The sequence below is a fragment of the Hippocampus bargibanti genome, linkage group LG14 (genome assembly GCF_051943395.1).
Source record: "Hippocampus bargibanti isolate YZ-2025 linkage group LG14, ASM5194339v1, whole genome shotgun sequence".
NCBI classification, from domain to species: Eukaryota; Metazoa; Chordata; class Actinopteri; order Syngnathiformes; family Syngnathidae; genus Hippocampus; species Hippocampus bargibanti.
In genome coordinates this window covers 17,044,150-17,061,013 of record NC_142747.1, presented here as the reverse complement: position 1 = coordinate 17,061,013, position 16,864 = coordinate 17,044,150, and the positions used below count along the sequence as shown (strand labels likewise).

The following is a 16,864-nucleotide window of genomic DNA, read 5'->3' as shown; positions in this document are numbered from 1 at the left end:
AACCCCATCCCCTCCAAACCAAGTCAGGTCATCTCTCCGGCTGCTCCGCTCTCCAAGTGTCCACTTGATCCACGAGTGGCTTGCAGAAAAGAAGGAGTGGAAAACCGCGAGCGAGAGAAAACGGAGAAAAAAAAGAGGGAAAAAAGCGCCATGCTGAGAAACTCCAAGCACAGGTTGGTGTCACTCCATCAGTTCCGATCGCGCATCTGCGGGTGTGAAAACGCTAACTTGAGCGCTGTCCTTGCAGAGGCACGCATCCGGGGGAGGAGGCGAGGATGCGCGGCGGGAGTAACGTGGCGCGGGAGAGGAGACACCTTGCTCTTCGCATCAACAACCAGGTGAGAGATTTTTTTTTCCTCCCCCCTTTCGATTGGAGCAGCAATCTCAGCTGGGTTGTGGATTCATGCAACGGAAAAATATTGGTGTGGGTGGATCTCCTTCCTCCTCACATACTCTCCGAGGTTCCGAGAGTGGCACAAGTGATGATGTAATCCACTTTCTGGGCTTTTAATGGGAGCAGGAAGTTGATCAGACGACGTAGATGCTCATTGATTAGAATAAAAAGCTGCAAGGGATAAGACCAAGTTGAGTGGAGCCATTTGCGCACCGCATTATCAGGTTGTCTCAAAGCCAACATGCAACTTTAATTGGGGAGGATTTTGCCTCCCTGTTGCTCAAATGGATGGATTCCGTTTGCCTTGCTGTGTATAGGTTTGCAAAGACGTTTTTTTTCTTTGCCTTTAATAAAAGTACTGCTTCTGCCAGACTATTTATATATTTTTTACCCCACACTGTTCTTAAAGGACAATCAACATCACTTTTTTGTTTCCTAACTGACATTAGAAAAACGTTTTATAGCATCTAAAATACTCAAAACACGCAGTATGATATTTTTAGTCAAATGCAAAACACCAATAAAAAAACCTTAACTTCTCCTGTCTAAAAAGTACTTCAATTTGAAACCGGAAGTGGCCGGTTTCAGAAGTTCCCGCCCCCATGTTCGTGGTGTCACGGCAAGATGTCTTGCCTTGCTCGAGAATCAAAACAATGGCTTCAGATTCGGAGAATATGCTTTCTTGTTACTAATCCAGTTATCAATATGATTCAAATACAGTAAAGTCTCGTTATATCGATATCGGATATATCGATAGTCCCAGTTATATCGATACTATTTCTATGCACGCACGGAGAAAATTACATGCAAACAGGGTTGGATATATCGATAGTCCCGGTTATATCGATATTTTTTCGGACTCCCTTGAATATCGATATAACGAGACTTTACTGTAGTTCTGAAGAAGAAAGCATGTTTGCAATCGATTAAAGAATTTATTCCGTGTCATTTCGAGGCATCAGGGGTGGGAAATGTCGCACCCAAAAAAGTGCCGAAAATGGCGACAAAGCCGTGTAAGGAATTAATCAGCCCGTTTCCACAGGCTGATTAATTCCTTACATGGAGCTTTGTCGTCCTCTTCTGCCTCTTTTTGTTCCTACGCGGCATTTTCAGACCAAAGTACAGCAAAATGCATTGACGTGATGGAAGGACTGCTACAATGTGTCCTTTTTTCGGTTAAGGGCGTTCCTTCAGTGACGTAAGGTACGGACTCGTCACCAACTCAAAAACAAGACTTCCGGAATATTCAGCGCGAGTCTTAAAACGTAAAATATAGCTATATGCGGTGGAATCTTTATAAAATACGCTCAGTAGAAGTCATTTGAAGCCATTTTGGAGCTGTGCAGTGAATGAATTAATTCACCCTTTTCTTACTTTCTGGGGGTGAAAAACGACTATTTTACAGGTCTACAATCTATCTATTGTTTTAGCCCAAACACATAGAATCTGCTTCCAGCAAGTGCGGATGTGCAGAAGTTCACCAGCTAGCTTCTGAATATTTGATGCCCGCCATGTAGTGTTGCGCATTATTAGCGTCTGAGCACATTGAGCTTTGCAAGCACTGCGAACAGTGCGAATGCGCTTCCTTCAAGGCTTTTAACCACTCGCTCGCCAATATTAATAAAAATGGACGTCGCGTACGCACATGTGCAGAGACACATATACGTGCGCACGCATGGACACCGCTGCTTAACAACCCCCGCTTCCCGCTTTTAATACTTGCCTCAATTCATTTCCACTACTCCCCCTGACACAGTTTCATTGTCCCCGGAAATGACATTTCCCCAAATTGACGCAAAGGAGTTCACCTCCATGGGGGACACTTTCTGTCCCCTCCCCCCTGAAGAAAGCAGTAATCGGCGTGTGAAATATGAGTGAGGATACCAAAAAAAAATGCAGTTTAGCGGATACGGAGGCCATTTCACTTGCTGGGGTCTGTGAGAGTGATTCAGGTTCATCCTTCTTCATCGCAGCTCCACCTTACAGCTGAGAGGCACGTTCATCTATCCCACTATTACCCCATAATCAATGGGACAGCGCCGTTTTTACAGCTAACGGGCTGGTGTTGTTAAGCATTTTACACCGAGCTTATTTAAGCACCACGCCACACCGAGTGGGGGGTCGCCCATTTTTTTTTTTTTGCTTTTGCCCCTTTCCGTAATCGGGTTAGGCATGAAATACACAGTGCAGGTGGCATTGTTGACGCAGCACTTGTAGCCGAAATGATGAAGTAATCCATCACCATCCGGCATGAGGTCGCTCCCGATCGGAGTGTCCCAGCATGCAACTCTGTTAATCAGAACATCTGCTCGTGCCACAACCTGGTATCGCAGATGCTGTGATCAAAGTAGGAGGATGTTTACGACGGGGAGGGTATCATTTTTCTCAAGTGGTTGATATGTCCGTCTCGCTGGCGATATTTTCACATCATAGTGCGATAGCTTTTGTTTAGTGTGTGTGGCCACCATATGGAAATCTGGTGGGTACATGTCATTCACTTAATAACAAAGTCGAACTTCCAAATGAAAAGAATAAATTTGTGGGTGTAATGTAGCATGCTAATGTTAGCAGCTAACTAGCCATATGGAAATCTGCTTCTTGTCATCGACAATATTGGATTGGATTGGCCTTTATTTGTCTCGCAATGGAGAATTTTCCATTTCACAGAAGAGTGATGAAAGTAAAGGAAAGGAAGAAGTAGAAAAACAAAATATAGGACATGCTGTAAAGGCAGCCACTCTCGTGGCGCCATGTTGAAGTCAAAACAACGACAAAAAAACTAAATAAATAATATGACAACACAAAGATAATCATTCAATCTTAAGCACATTTTGCGCCATATTTGTTGTATGAAGGAGTTCTAGAATGAAGTGAGAGGATCAAAACATCCTTTTCACCAGTGGATTAGAGACGTCATGGTGGAATATGCAAATCTGCTACATGCTAAATGTTGAAAGCAAACACAAAGCTGTAGAATCCATTGACAAAATGATTGTCTCACATCTCCTGTCACACGTAAATCCGCTTCAATACCAAACCGCAGACGGTCCAACCGCCTTTCCGCAACCGACCTTTCCGCTGAACAAAGCGGATCTGTGAAAATGCTGCCCATTACAGACACAAAAAAAAGCATAATCGCCCCAAAGCTGTCCAGCGATGACAGTCAAATGGCACTGACATTCCTCCCAAATCAAAAACAGTGCTGACATATTCATGCTGACGAAAAGGAGCAACCGTTTTGAGTCAGGAGATTGGCTTACCCAAGCGTACATGTCATTCGCTTAATAACAAAGTGGAACTTCCAACTGGAAAGAATACATTTATGGGTGTAACGTAGCATGCTAATGTTAGCAGCTAACTAGCCAAATAGCTCACATAGATGGCGTTCTTCGTTACAAATGGAATCAACCGCAAGCTGCTTCTTTTTTAGATGCTCGTGAATCATGAAAGGCAAACTTTTGTCTTGCGGATCTTCAAGCTTGGTTCCTTTACAAAGGTCACGTTCACTTTCAAAGTAATTTCTCACGTTAATGCATCTGACGACTGCGTAATTTGCTGGAGCGCTGCATTATGTCATACCCAAAGCCATTTTTTTTTTTTACATTCCCGGGCTCTTATTTAATGAAATAAAAGTTATTATCCAGTTTTAACCAAACCCTGTCTCTTTTGATTTAAGTCTTTTATTAGATGGAATGAGTTGTGTCTATTGAATACGGTATCTCTTGCCATGTTTGTAGCTGACTTGCAGAGTGAGCGTATCGACTCAATGAGTGGGCTTGCGATTTGATCAGTGAAGAGAAAAAAATCTCACTGTGATGGAAATGACCTCGCTCTGCCTCTTTGCCTCTTTCTCTGTCTCTCTCTCTCTCTCTCTCTTCCTCTGTCTCTCTCTCTGTCTCTCTCTTCCTCTCTCTCTCTCTCTCTCTCTCTTCTCTCTCTCTCTCTCTCTCTCTCTCTCTCTCTCTCTCTCTCTCTCTCTCTCTCTCTCTCTCTCTCTCTCTCTCTCTCTCTCTCTCTCTCTCTCTCTCTTCCTCTCTCTCTCTCTCTCTCTCTCTCTCTCTCTCTCTCTCTCTCTCTCTCTCTCTCTCTCTCTCTCTCTCTCTCTCTCTCTCTCTCTCTCTCTCTCTCTCTCTCTCTCTCTCTCTCTCTCTCTCTCTCTCTCTCTCTCTCTCTCTCTCTCTCTCTCTCTCTCTCTCTCTCTCTCTCTCTCTCTCTCTCTCTCTCTCTCTCTCTCTCTCTCTCTCTCTCCTCTCTCTCTCTCTCTCTCTCTCTCTTCCTCTCTCTCTCTCTCTCTCTCTCTCTCTCTCTCTCTCTCTCTCTCTCTCTCTCTCTCTCTCTCTCTCTCTCTCTCTCTCTCTCTCTCTCTCTCTCTCTCTCTCTCTCTCTCTCTCTCTCTCTCTCTCTCTCTCTCTCTCTCTCTCTCTCTCTCTCTCTCTCTCTCTCTCTCTCTCTCTCTCTCTCTCTCTCTCTCTCTCTCTCTCTCTCTCTCCCTGTCTCTCTCTCTCTCTCTCTCTCTCTCTCTCTCTCTCTCTCTCTCTCTCTGTCTCTCTCTCTCTCTGTCTCTCTCTCTCTCTTCCTCTGTCTCTCTCTCTCTCTTCCTCTGTCTCTCTCTCTCTCTCTTCCTCTGTCTCTCTCTCTGTCTCTCTCTTCCTCTCTCTCTCTCTCTCTCTCTCTCTCTCTCTCTCTCTCTCTCTCTCTCTCTCTCTCTCTCTCTCTCTCTCTCTCTCTCTCTCTCTCTCTCTCTCTCTCTCTCTCTCTCTCTCTCTCTCTCTCTCTCTCTCTCTCTCTCTCTCTCTCTCTCTCTCTCTCTCTCTCTCTCTCTCTCTGTCTCTCTCTCTCTCTCTTCCCTCTCTCTCTCTCTCTCTCTCTCTCTCTCTCTCTCTCCTCTGTCTCTCTCTCTCTCTCTCTTCCTCTGTCTCTCTCTCTCTCTCTCTCTCTTCCTCTCTCTCTCTCTCTCTCTCTCTCTCTCTCTCTCTCTCTCTCTCTCTCTCCTCTGTCTCTCTCTCTCTCTCTTCCTCTGTCTCTCTCTCTCTCCCTTCCCTCTCTCTCTCTCTCTCTCTTCCTCTGTCTCTCTCTCTCTCTCTCTCTCTCTCTCTCTCTCTCTCTCTCTCTCTCTCTCTCTCTCTCTCTCTCTCTCTCTCTCTCTCTCTCTCTCTCTCTCTCTCTCTCTCTCTCTCTCTCTCTCTCTCTCTCTCTCTCTCTCTCTCTCTCTTCCTCTGTCTCTCTCTCTCTCTCTCTCTCTCTCTCTCTCTTCCTCTGTCTCTCTCTCTCTCTCTCTCTCTTCCTCTGTCTCTTCCTCTGTCTCTGTCTGTCTCTCTCTCTCTCTCTCTCTCTCTTCCTCTGTCTCTTCCTCTGTGTCTGTCTCTCTCTCTCTCTCTCTCTCTCTCTCTCTCTCTCTCTCCCTTCCCTGTCTCTCTCTCTCTCTCTCTCTCTCTCTCTCTCTCTCTCTCTCTCTCTCTCTCTCTCTCTCTCTCTCTCTCTCTTCCTCTGTCTCTCTCTCTCTCTTCCTCTGTCTCTCTCTCTCTCTCTCTCTCTCTCTTCCTCTGTCTCTCTCTCTCTCTCTCTCTCTCTCTCTTCCTCTGTCTCTTCCTCTGTCTCTGTCTCTCTCTCTCTCTCTCTCTCTCTCTCTCTCTCTCTCTCTCTCTCTGAACAAAACCTGAACAAATTCGTGAATGGCACTTTACGTCATATTTTCAATTCAGCAGTGAGTGAGTTGAAAAGTGTTTTTTTTACAATATATTTTTACAATATATATATTATTGTGTGTGTGTGTGTGTGTGTGTGTTTGTGTGTGTGTGTGTGTGTGTGCACGCGTGTCATGTGAGTGTGTTACCAAGAAGTCAGGAGCATCATTGTTGTCGAATATGTGCATCGATTTGTAGTCACGAACGTGAATAACACGAAAACTAGCACTAGTAATTTTAGAAATGCACTAAACACTAATTTTTCATCTGCAAAGTACTACCCGAGACGCAAAGCATATTGATTTCTTTTTCGAATTGGAAAATATTATAATTTTGTTGTTGCCACGCGTATGCCCAGAAGGGTAATGTGGCGCACAGATCGATGTTTCATGCAATCATTCTATCGATTTGAACTATTGCGGTTCTCCTCGCATCAGTCCCAACCGCATTGCTTCCCTTTTTTTTTCTCACGTTCAACTTTCAAGTGTTTTTCATCCTCTGCGGTGACCCGCGCTTTATGGCCGGTTGTAAACACTCGGATGCCGCAGGACAATCACGAAGGCATCTGCAAAATAAGACGAGCGATTCTGCCCCCGATGTAACTTTTATAATATGTGATAGTTCACTTTTGAAATATTGCCGTCTGAATTAAAAATTCCATTATCTTGTCATGAAGATGTAGCAGTGGCACGGTGAATTTATAATGGATGATGTTACATGAGATAAATCTTTATTCTGATGAAAATAAAAGCCAACTTTAGACAATTTATCATGTACACCGATGTTTAATTGAACATATGGCTCGAGATAACTTTTATTTTGTTCATGTAGTTTATTTTTTTTTATTTTTTTGTTGCTGTTGTTCATAAATAATTGCTCATTCCCACTGCAGATGTTCAATTCCATATACAGTAAAGTCTCGTTATATCGATATCGGATATATCGATAGTCCCGGTTATATCGATACTATTTCTATGCACGCACGGAGAAAATTACATGCAAACAGGGTCGGATATATCGATAGTCCCGGTTATATCGATATTTTTTCGGACTCCCTTGAATATCGATATAACGAGACTTTACTGTATATGAACTCACCAGGTTACAATATTCGGAATAATATTTCTGCACAGCTTATTCTCAATAACATCTGCGGTGTGTTGGAGCCTTTCGCAGCATACTGAACAAGCAGAGGTTTGATATTGTGTACTTCAAGTTAATTTCCTTTTCCTCACTGTATTTTTCACACCATAAAGCACTTCAGAGTATAAAGTCCACCTTAAATGAATGGCCGATTAAAAACAATGTTTTCACATAGCGGGTGCACCATATTATAAGCTGTGTTTGTGTTATGCACGCACTAGACCGCTGATCTAAACGGAATGCAATACAATACAATGCAGCCTTATATAGTTAGAGCTTTACAGCCACTGCAGTTGGAACAAAATGATTCAAATAATCTAATAAAATCACAATATTGATAGAGCTATAAGGCACATCAGATTATAAAGGCACATTGAATGTTTTTTCATTCATATATATCATGAAGCACAAGCGATTGAAATGAGAAAACCTGTTTATGCCACACACTTTAGGCATAATTATTTTAAGTTAATGCAAAAATGACTGCAAATTAATGTTCAGTGTGTTAATAACTGAATTGAAGGATAATTTAATTTCTGACTAATCCATGGTACATTTTCCCAAAACAATAAAGCTAGTATGTTTGTGTAGTTCATCTGATGTTTATTGAAGCACAGTTTAACAGAAATTAATGAAGGGGGGGTGGCCTTGAAAAAAATAATTGCAAATTAACTCATTCACTGCCATTCCCAAATTTATTTGAGAATCGATAAGCATGACGTGGAGCGCCATTTTCGAATTTGTCCGGGTTTTGTTTTTTCTTGTGGGGGGTGCCGATCAAGGGCTGTTCAGACCTCTAGCAATGTTTTTCCCTCCCCATGAGGGCACATCATTTGCTTTTTGTACAGTCACCCTCATTTCAAGCTCATATAACTTCAGACCCATATAATTTTGCAATTAACTATTTTATTCGGATGAAAGAAGATAGTCGAAGTTTTCTTACGCTGCATTGAACGTTTATGTAGTCCTGAAACTCAATATTCTGCGCGTCCTGCAATTTGAGTGAAAATGATAAAAAAACCCTGGCACTGGAGTGAACACATTTTGCACATTGTCTGGCAGTGAAGGAGTTAAATTGCAATGGCGATATTCAGGGACGGGGAAAAAAAATCCCAATTAGACTATATTTATAACTCTCCCAGCTCGAGTAGAAATGTTTCGATTCATGTAATTTGAAAAGACTCTTGATTTATTTTGTTATGCTTTCAAGCACAGTCAAAGAATAAATTTAACACACATCTCTAGATACCGCTTGATGGCAAGCAGGAAATGGTAGATGAAGTCGCATTGCTTATTTGTTTCCATCTGCATAGCTGAGATGAGCTCTGTGGCAGCACAGCACCTTGGACTGCAGCCTCTGACTGTTTCACACACACACACACACACACACACACACACACACACACACACACACACACACACACACACACACACACACACACACACACACACACACACACACACACACACACACACAGTAATGCATAATCAGCCTCTAACTGGATTCTGTTACTTACATTCATATGAACAGATCGAGAAATGCAGTCATGTGACCAATAAACACCTCAGAGAGGGATCTGGAAAACCAGAATGACTTTCATTAGACCGCGAACCTCTGCCAGGATTGAAAAGGCCCATTTGGATCAGCACCAAACTCCTTCATAGAAAGAAATATTCTGCTGTTTTGCCATGTTTGCACTTGTTTTTGACCGATATGTTTTTTGTCTGACTCCCTACAGGAAGAAGGAAGGCGATATCATCGCTATTGCAATCACAGTGGAGGTCAAACGGTTCCCAAGGTGGAAAGGTAAGACGGTACATAGCACATTATTGACAAAAGTTTCCATACACCCGATAACATACCTCAAAGGTCAAACATCTCCCTGTTTTTATTTATTTATTATTTTTACTTACTTGTAATGTCACACACAATCGGTGCTTTAAACCCTAACCCAAGGTTGGAACTCGGAACTGTAATTACCTTAATTTGAAACATAACTCAGTCTTAACACCCGCATCGGAAACAATGAGCCTTCTCGGAAACCCTAATTTGTAACCTAGACCCTTTTTTGAAACGCTAATTTAACTCATTCAATGCCATACCCAAATTGATTCAGGAATTGAAAATATGACATGGAGCGCCATTCCCAAATGTGTTCGGGTTTTGTTTCTTCTTGCGGGGTAGGGGTATGTCGAAAAAGCACTGATCAGACCTCTGGCAATGTTTTTCCTTCCCACGAGGGGGCAGCATGGGCCCTTTGTCCATTTTAGCGTATTGTTAAACTTCAGCTATTGTAAAAGCGCTGTATAAACTAATCTGTATATATTGAATTGTATTTTGGCACTGGAATGGACACATTTTTGCACATGGCTGGCAATAAATAAGTGAAAGAGGACAAGTGATCCTGGAATTTGAGTGACAATGACAAAAATCCTAGAGCTACAGTGTACACATATTAGGCACATAATCTAGCAGTGAAAGGCTTAAGTAATACTTTGAAAGTCCAGCCCTGGCTGGAAATGTGCCGTCTTTAAACCCTGTTAGTAACCCTGACTTGAAAATACACATTTGAAATTTTAACCTAGGCTTGAAAGTCTCATTTAAAACCTCACCCCCTTTTCTGAATCCCTACCCAGGCCTGGACTCTTAATTTGAACCTCAAACACTATCTTGAAACCTTGATTTTAAAAGTTAGTCCTGATTTGAATGTGTCATTTTTAACTCTCACCATAATTTGTAAAACCCGAATTTCTTCAATACCAAAATCATAACTTGGAATCCTAATTAGTATCTCGTTCTTAATTGGGGAGCATCTGTACCAAATCAAGGTTTTGGATATCTTCCAAACGGTCATTCATAAGGTGAATTTGTTCGTAAATTGCTTCAGTGCTATATTTTGTATGGAATGTATGTTGAAGGCTTATATAAGTATGTTTCAGGTTTATAGAAGTATATTTCAGGCTTGTATGAGTAACCAGTATTGGTTTGTACAAAAAAAATAACATTTAATAAAATATATGCTATTTAAAGATATGTACATATACAACTGGAGAGAATACTACATATGTTACTACAAAAATGTTCCTATGTACCATTGTTCATAACTTGAATGTTCATAAGTAGGGGAGTGTCTGTATATGTAGGTTCCGCAGCATGGGCTAATTTAAAACCCAAACCCTGTCTTCAGATCCCATTGAAAATCCAAACCTAGGTTCTTTGAAACCATAACCTTGTCCTGGAACGAGTGATTATCGTGAAGAAAAACTCAAATACTTACAACTCAACTTTAAATCCAAAACACTAGTTTATAACCCCAATTAGAAACCCGAACAGTGTCTTGAAATCCCATCCTTGGCTCATCTTTGCCCCCATCTCTTTTTCATCCTTGCTGATCCTCAGGCACCTCCAGAGGGGCGAGGTGGAGGCAGACAACAACAGGCTTCATCGCCGCGGGCAACAGCAGCCACACTTGGAAATCAAAGCTATTGTGTGAGTCTCACCTGTATGATTGCTTGACTTCCCAAAAGTCCGTTCTTCTCATTGTTTCTTCACGTTCACCCAGATTTTAGTCAAGGCTCCCCCCCCCCTTCGTTGAGAGTCGTAAACACGTTGCCGCTTCCCCAAGTGGAACAGGGGGAAAATAGCTCTCGCCTGCGGCTTTTCCTTCCATGAAAGTGGAGATTAGAGAACGAAAGCCATTGTTTCTGTGGAGCGTTAATATGATTTCCACGCAAAGGGCCGAGACTGACTTCCAGGGAAAGCGGTGGCTCAAAGGGGGAATGGAAACAAGAGGAAACGTGGCAAAAAATGGGGTTGGAGGCGAGAAAAGGGCAAAGGTTGTGCGTTTGTGAGCTTTCTGCTTCTTGATTCAATTTGTTCCATTTTGCTTCAGCTGTCTCTCTGCTCCGGCGGAGGTGAATTGTGTTTCCCCGCCGGGTTATTGATGCGACACCCCGCAGTGGACCTCGGTGTCGGGGCCACTTGGTGGATGAATAGAGAGTGAGAGGAAGTCTTTTCGGAGGTGTGTGCCCTGGAAGAGTAGGAAGAGGTTAGGGTAGGCTGAAAATGTTCGACAGGCGCAAAATAGGTTAAGTTCAGAAAGAAAATGAAGAAATCCACACATAAGGAAAAGAGACACGGCGCTGCAACCTCATCCATGAGAAGACGTCTTGGCGTGACGTCACGAACTGGGGGCGGGACTTTCTGAAAATGCCCAATTCGCAGCTCCATTTTTTTTGCAGATTTTGGACACTTTAAAGGACAACCGACGTCACTTTTTTGTTTTTTAACTGACACCAGAAAAACGTTTTATAGCATCTGAAATACCCAAAACATGCAGTATGATATTTTTAGTCAAATGCAAAACACCAATAAAAATGACTTAAAGTGTCCAAAATCTGCAAAAAATTGAGCTGCGAATTGGGCATTTTCAGAAAGTCCCTCCCCCATTTTGTGACGTCACGCCAAGACGTCTTGCATTGCTTGTGAATCAAAACAATGGCTTCAGATTCGGAGAATATGATTTCTTGTTACACATCCAGTTATGAATATGATTCAAATAGTCCTGATGAGCAAAGCATACATGTTGGCAATCGATTAAAGATTTTATTTGGGCCATTTTGAGGCAAACGGGCGGGGGGGAATGTCTCACCCAAAAAGAGGCAGAAAAATGGCGACCAGCTCCGGTAAGGAATGAATCAGCCCGTTTCCACAGGCTGATAAATGCTTTTCATGGAGTTTTCCTCCCTCTGCTGGCGGCTGTTGGGTGTAAGACATGGTTTAAAAAAAAAAACAGTACAGCAAAATACATTGACGTGATGGAAAGACGCTACAATGCGTCTTTTTTACGGTGAGGAGGCGGTCCTTTTCTGACGTCACGTACGGACTCGTCACCAACTCAAAAACAAGACTCCCTGAATGTTCAGCGCGAGTCTTAAAACGTAAAATATAGCTATATGCGGTGGAATCTTATTAAAATACGCCCAGTAGAAGTCATTTGAAGCCATTTTACAAATTATGGACACAACTTGTCCGGAGACGTCGGTTGTCCTTTACGTCATTTTTATTGGTGTTTTGCATTTGACTAAAAATATCATACTGCGTGTTTTGGGTATTTTAGATGCTATAAAACGTTTTTCTGTTGTCAGTTAGGAAACAAAAAAAGTGATGTCGGTTGTCCTTTAAGCGTAGTGTTAAGGCATCACATTACAGTGGCTCTGAAAGGTATACAAGATACATCTGTCTGGAATAAAACATCTGTCTCATTTTTGATGAGCACAGCACAACTGTCTCCACCTAACATTGGAGGGCTAAACAAATATCAGGTAATACATTGTGTATAAAATTTGAAGAGCTCGATCCAAGCGGGTATCAAGCAATAAGATCTAGTTCAATGGGTTTTTGTGCTGGCCCTTATATTTGTCACCCAATTACAAATCAGAACTCTGCATTTCCACATTCAGCCTCACTGTCAAAAATTAACTTTGGATTATTTGATTTGCAATTATCGTTTTTTTCGCAGTTTTTCTCATTTTAAACAGATCTTGTAATGGTTCACATTCGAGGTAGATTTTCCACCCCTTCCCATTTGTGTGAGTTCAACTTTTTCATTTATTTGTTTCGCCATCACTCAACCTTCCTTCGCTTTCCAGTATCCAGCGTGCCTGGCGTGCCAGCGTGTCACGCCGAGGTAGTTGGCAGCAACATGACAAGAACGGAAAGAGCCAGAGTCCCGATGACACCGTCAGGACGACCGACATTTTCCCGGTAAGAAAAAGACAAATGGCGTGACAGGACCCTCGTGAGGCTTATCCGCTGTGCCGAATGGATTAATAACGCAGGAGGGGCGATCGAGGGAGGGAATGAGGGAAGCAGGAAGGGAGGGGTGTTTATATTCGGTGTCATCTGCAGCGGCACGAGGGTCGCGTTGACACGGGCGCATCGGGGCACCAGCTGGCTTGCCGCCCAGATCCTTAATTAGCCCTTAATTAGGTAAATTTTCAAAGCTGGTTGATTGATTAATGAAGTGTCGTTTTCCGTGTCCTCCCCGTTGTCTGCATCTGTCTCCCTATTCCTCCATCCTTCTTCACTCTTTGCGTTTCCCGATGGAGACGGCTTGGAAATGAAACAGTGCTTACAGGGCAATGGCAGCCAAACAAAAGACAGAACTGTTGAAGATAAACAGTCACAACAGAAGGCTGAGCAAATAAAATCTGCTTTTACTTTGAAATGATAGACCAGCACTGGTCATGAATTTTGCACAAAGCCTTTTGCAGAGACAAAAAAAAATGATATCGTGTCTGCGGTTTCGATGTGTGTGTCTGTAGACTCCCCAACCAAACAGATGGAGTGGTCTCCTGGTGAGTCTGTGTTTGTTAAGCAAGTTTGTTTTAAGCTTGTTTGTTCTGCTTGAAAGGAGTTTGCTGTTCATTAGCGCAACTGCAAATGGCTTCTTAATTGCAAAGTTGCACTAACTTAAAAGCCAAATTGACACGCAAGACATACATAGACGAACTATCATTCACACTCACAATCACATGGACAATTTAAAGTGTTCCATGCATGTTTTTGGAATGTAGAGAAAACCGCAGTACCCGGAGAAAACCCATGCAGGCATGTGGGAAACATGTAAATTCTATACAAGATGACCAAAGCCGAATTTGAGGCCTGCACCTTTGCAGTAGGAGGCAGATGGGTGTACCAGTTATACTCTACACAGTGGCGGCCCATGGATTTAATCGCTAGGCCTTCAGTAGTGCTACTGCTGAATCAATCCAGACTGAAAAAAAGTGTGGTGTGATTTACTACAAGTCCACTAGAGGGTACCATGAGCCAGGAAATAAATGACCAACCATTCTTAATGATGTCCAACTTTTCTTGAAAAGTCTGTCTTGAAAATGGCTAACAGTAAATCTGCAACAAATCCATTTATTCTCTTCCTTCAGCCATTGTGGGTGGACAAAACAGCTATTAAATTGACAAAATATATTGGCTGATGCAGCTCGCGACCGATACAGAGTGCTAGCTCTGGCCAGTATGCTCTTGTCACGAGCGGCTTGTGATCAGACCAGTTTTCTCCAACTATGATTGGCTAAGTGACTAGCCAATCATAGTTGGCGAAAACTCTGACGTTGACCAGTGCCTTCAAGAAGCCGTTCGTACCCCTTTTGGGTTGCCAACTCGAAATCTGATTGGTTAGAGCAACAGTTTGATTGAGACATTTGATGCAAATTAGCCCATAGAACTGATTGTGAAGGTGTCCAGGTATATTTCTTACCCTGACCGATTTTTCACGATTTTCTTTTATAAATCATTTGTTACTTGGATCAGCAATTCCAGTCAATCATATAGTACAGGCGAAAACCACAGTGATACTTGAGATAAGATTTACAGAAAGTGAGCAATAAAAACGGAGGTTTTTCAAACCAACGTTGAGAATTCTTGAAGCAGTTTGGCCTCTTGTCTTGTACCCTAGGAATGGGCGACTATCGATATCAGCCATTGTTACATGGCCTCATTTTTATGTGTCGGATATTGTGGAGGTTGTTCATCCTGGTCACGATACTTAAGGCATCTGACTTCAAGTAAGAACTCCTTGTTGCTCCTTGTCAGAAAGTAGTTTTGCCCACGATATGCTGTCATTCTGTTTCACGAAATGCTCAGTTGAGGTACCAGTTCTTTGTTTGAGTGAGTACTCAAAGACCCAACACTTGTACTCGTATTTTTCTGACAACAGGTGGTAATGAACTTCCCTCGTATGTACAGAATGGCCCCCACCGAAATTGAAGTGTTGTTGATTCCAAGGATCTTGTGAAGACGCTGGTTGTTAGTAGGGAAGGGTTTGGGTTCAAACATGCTTCATGCATATTTCATGAAACTCCACAGTTGAACACAACATACCACACCAACACGCTTGCGCTTATACTGTGCTAGACTGCAACACCCCCGACCCCCCATTGCTTTCTGTCTTCAAACCCTCTCCAGCGATAACACCGACAATTCCACTCCCTGTGTCTCCGTGTCAACTTACTACTGCGCATCTCTCTGGGAGTCTTCTCCTGTGTATTAGTATGCAAAGCCTCAACGGACAAGGGGCTGCTGTAAACTATTACCTATACGAGAAGGCGCCGAGCCCTTAATGCCCCGCTCTCGCCTTCCCTGGCATTCTGATAGTAAATCGATATATCTGACATTTTGAACACAGCGCTTCACCTCCTCTTTGCCCACCTGCGGGGGTTGGGTATGCAGAGTGTCTAAGGCAGAGTTGCTCCATCCTAGGTAGTAGTATCCTGCAGGGGTGTGTACTGGGGCAGGGTTGAATAGACACAGTGTGTCAGCTCCTGGCAAATCAACTTTGTGACATTTGGACATTTTATGAGCATGAGATGGTGGTGGCGAAATGGCAAAGTCTGCATTGCAGAGGACGGATAGAGCGAACGCACATTAGAGGTGATTGTGATTGTATAAATGTCTTCATTTATATCTCGCATTAACGTCGGTGACGATGAAGCAGCTTGTTTTTGCACTTAACAACCTAAGCCTTTTAATAGTGGTACTGAATGGTACTCCATAATATTTTAGTCCTCAATTATGCGAGCGTGTGACTCAGAGTTCTGGTAAACAGAGGCAATTCAGTCCTCAGTGAACCTGGTTCTGTAAAAAAATAAGGTATTCTTCAATGAAATTAATACACTTGTTTGATAAACATTTAACGTAATTCTGTCTTCAAGCAAAGTAATATATGTCTATGTTTTTGGAATTGTCTTCAATGAGGCTGAAAGTTTAGTTTTATGCTGACATTAAATAAATTGGTCTTCAGCTAATCTTACCTTTTGTAAATCAACACAATTTGAAGCAAAAGAGCACCAAAGCCATTCTACTTATAGTCAGTGACTTGCATGGTTTTATACACATTCAAAGCACTTTGGTTTGCAATGACATTGTTATTTTGTACCTTATTAAAAACAAGATTTTTTTTCAGAAAGACTAACATGCACTGGAAAGACTTGAAGCAATTACTGTCTCAATGATTCTCTTATGTTCTACCCATCCATCCATCTATCCACCATCTAACCCCATCCATCCATCTGTCCAAAACTAACCCATCATTCCCCATCAACCTGACCCAACTCATCCATTGATCCATCCAACCCCATCAGCCATCCATCCATCCAACCCCATCCATACAACCCCATCCATCCAACTGTCCAAAACCAACCCATCCATGCATCTGTCCAAGCCCATAATCCATGATCCACCCATCCACCCAACACCATCTATCATCCATCTGTCCAAAACCAACACATCCATCCATCCATCGAACCCCATCTATCCATCCATCCATCCAACCCCATCCATCCATCGAACCCCCATCTATCCATCCATCCAATCCCATCCATCCATCCATCCATCCATCCATCTGTCCAAAACCAGCCCATCCATCCATTCATCCTTCCATCCATCCACCCATTCACCCATCTAGCCATCCATGCATCCGGCCCACCGATCCAATCATCCAATCCCATTCGTCCATTCAGAATCCAAACCTTGCATCCATTCATGCATCCACCCATCCATCCATCCATCCATCCGTCCCTCCATACATCCTTCTCTCCCTCCCTCCATCCTTCCTTCCCTCCCACC

The 16,864-nt window shown here is 42.8% G+C and overlaps 1 protein-coding gene across 1 annotated transcript in view; it reads left to right on the top strand.

Annotated features, from left to right (window-relative positions):
* Positions 1–57: 57 nt before the first annotated feature.
* schip1 (schwannomin interacting protein 1) overlaps positions 58–16,864 on the top strand; it is a 214,881-nt gene continuing 198,074 nt past the window's right edge. The window contains exons 1-5 of the mRNA XM_089014456.1: positions 58–173; positions 248–338; positions 8,961–9,028; positions 10,622–10,711; positions 12,874–12,988. Of these exons, the coding sequence (XP_088870582.1) occupies positions 151–173; positions 248–338; positions 8,961–9,028; positions 10,622–10,711; positions 12,874–12,988 (387 nt within the window). The 5' untranslated portion in view covers positions 58–150. The remainder of the gene's footprint in view (positions 174–247; positions 339–8,960; positions 9,029–10,621; positions 10,712–12,873; positions 12,989–16,864) is intronic.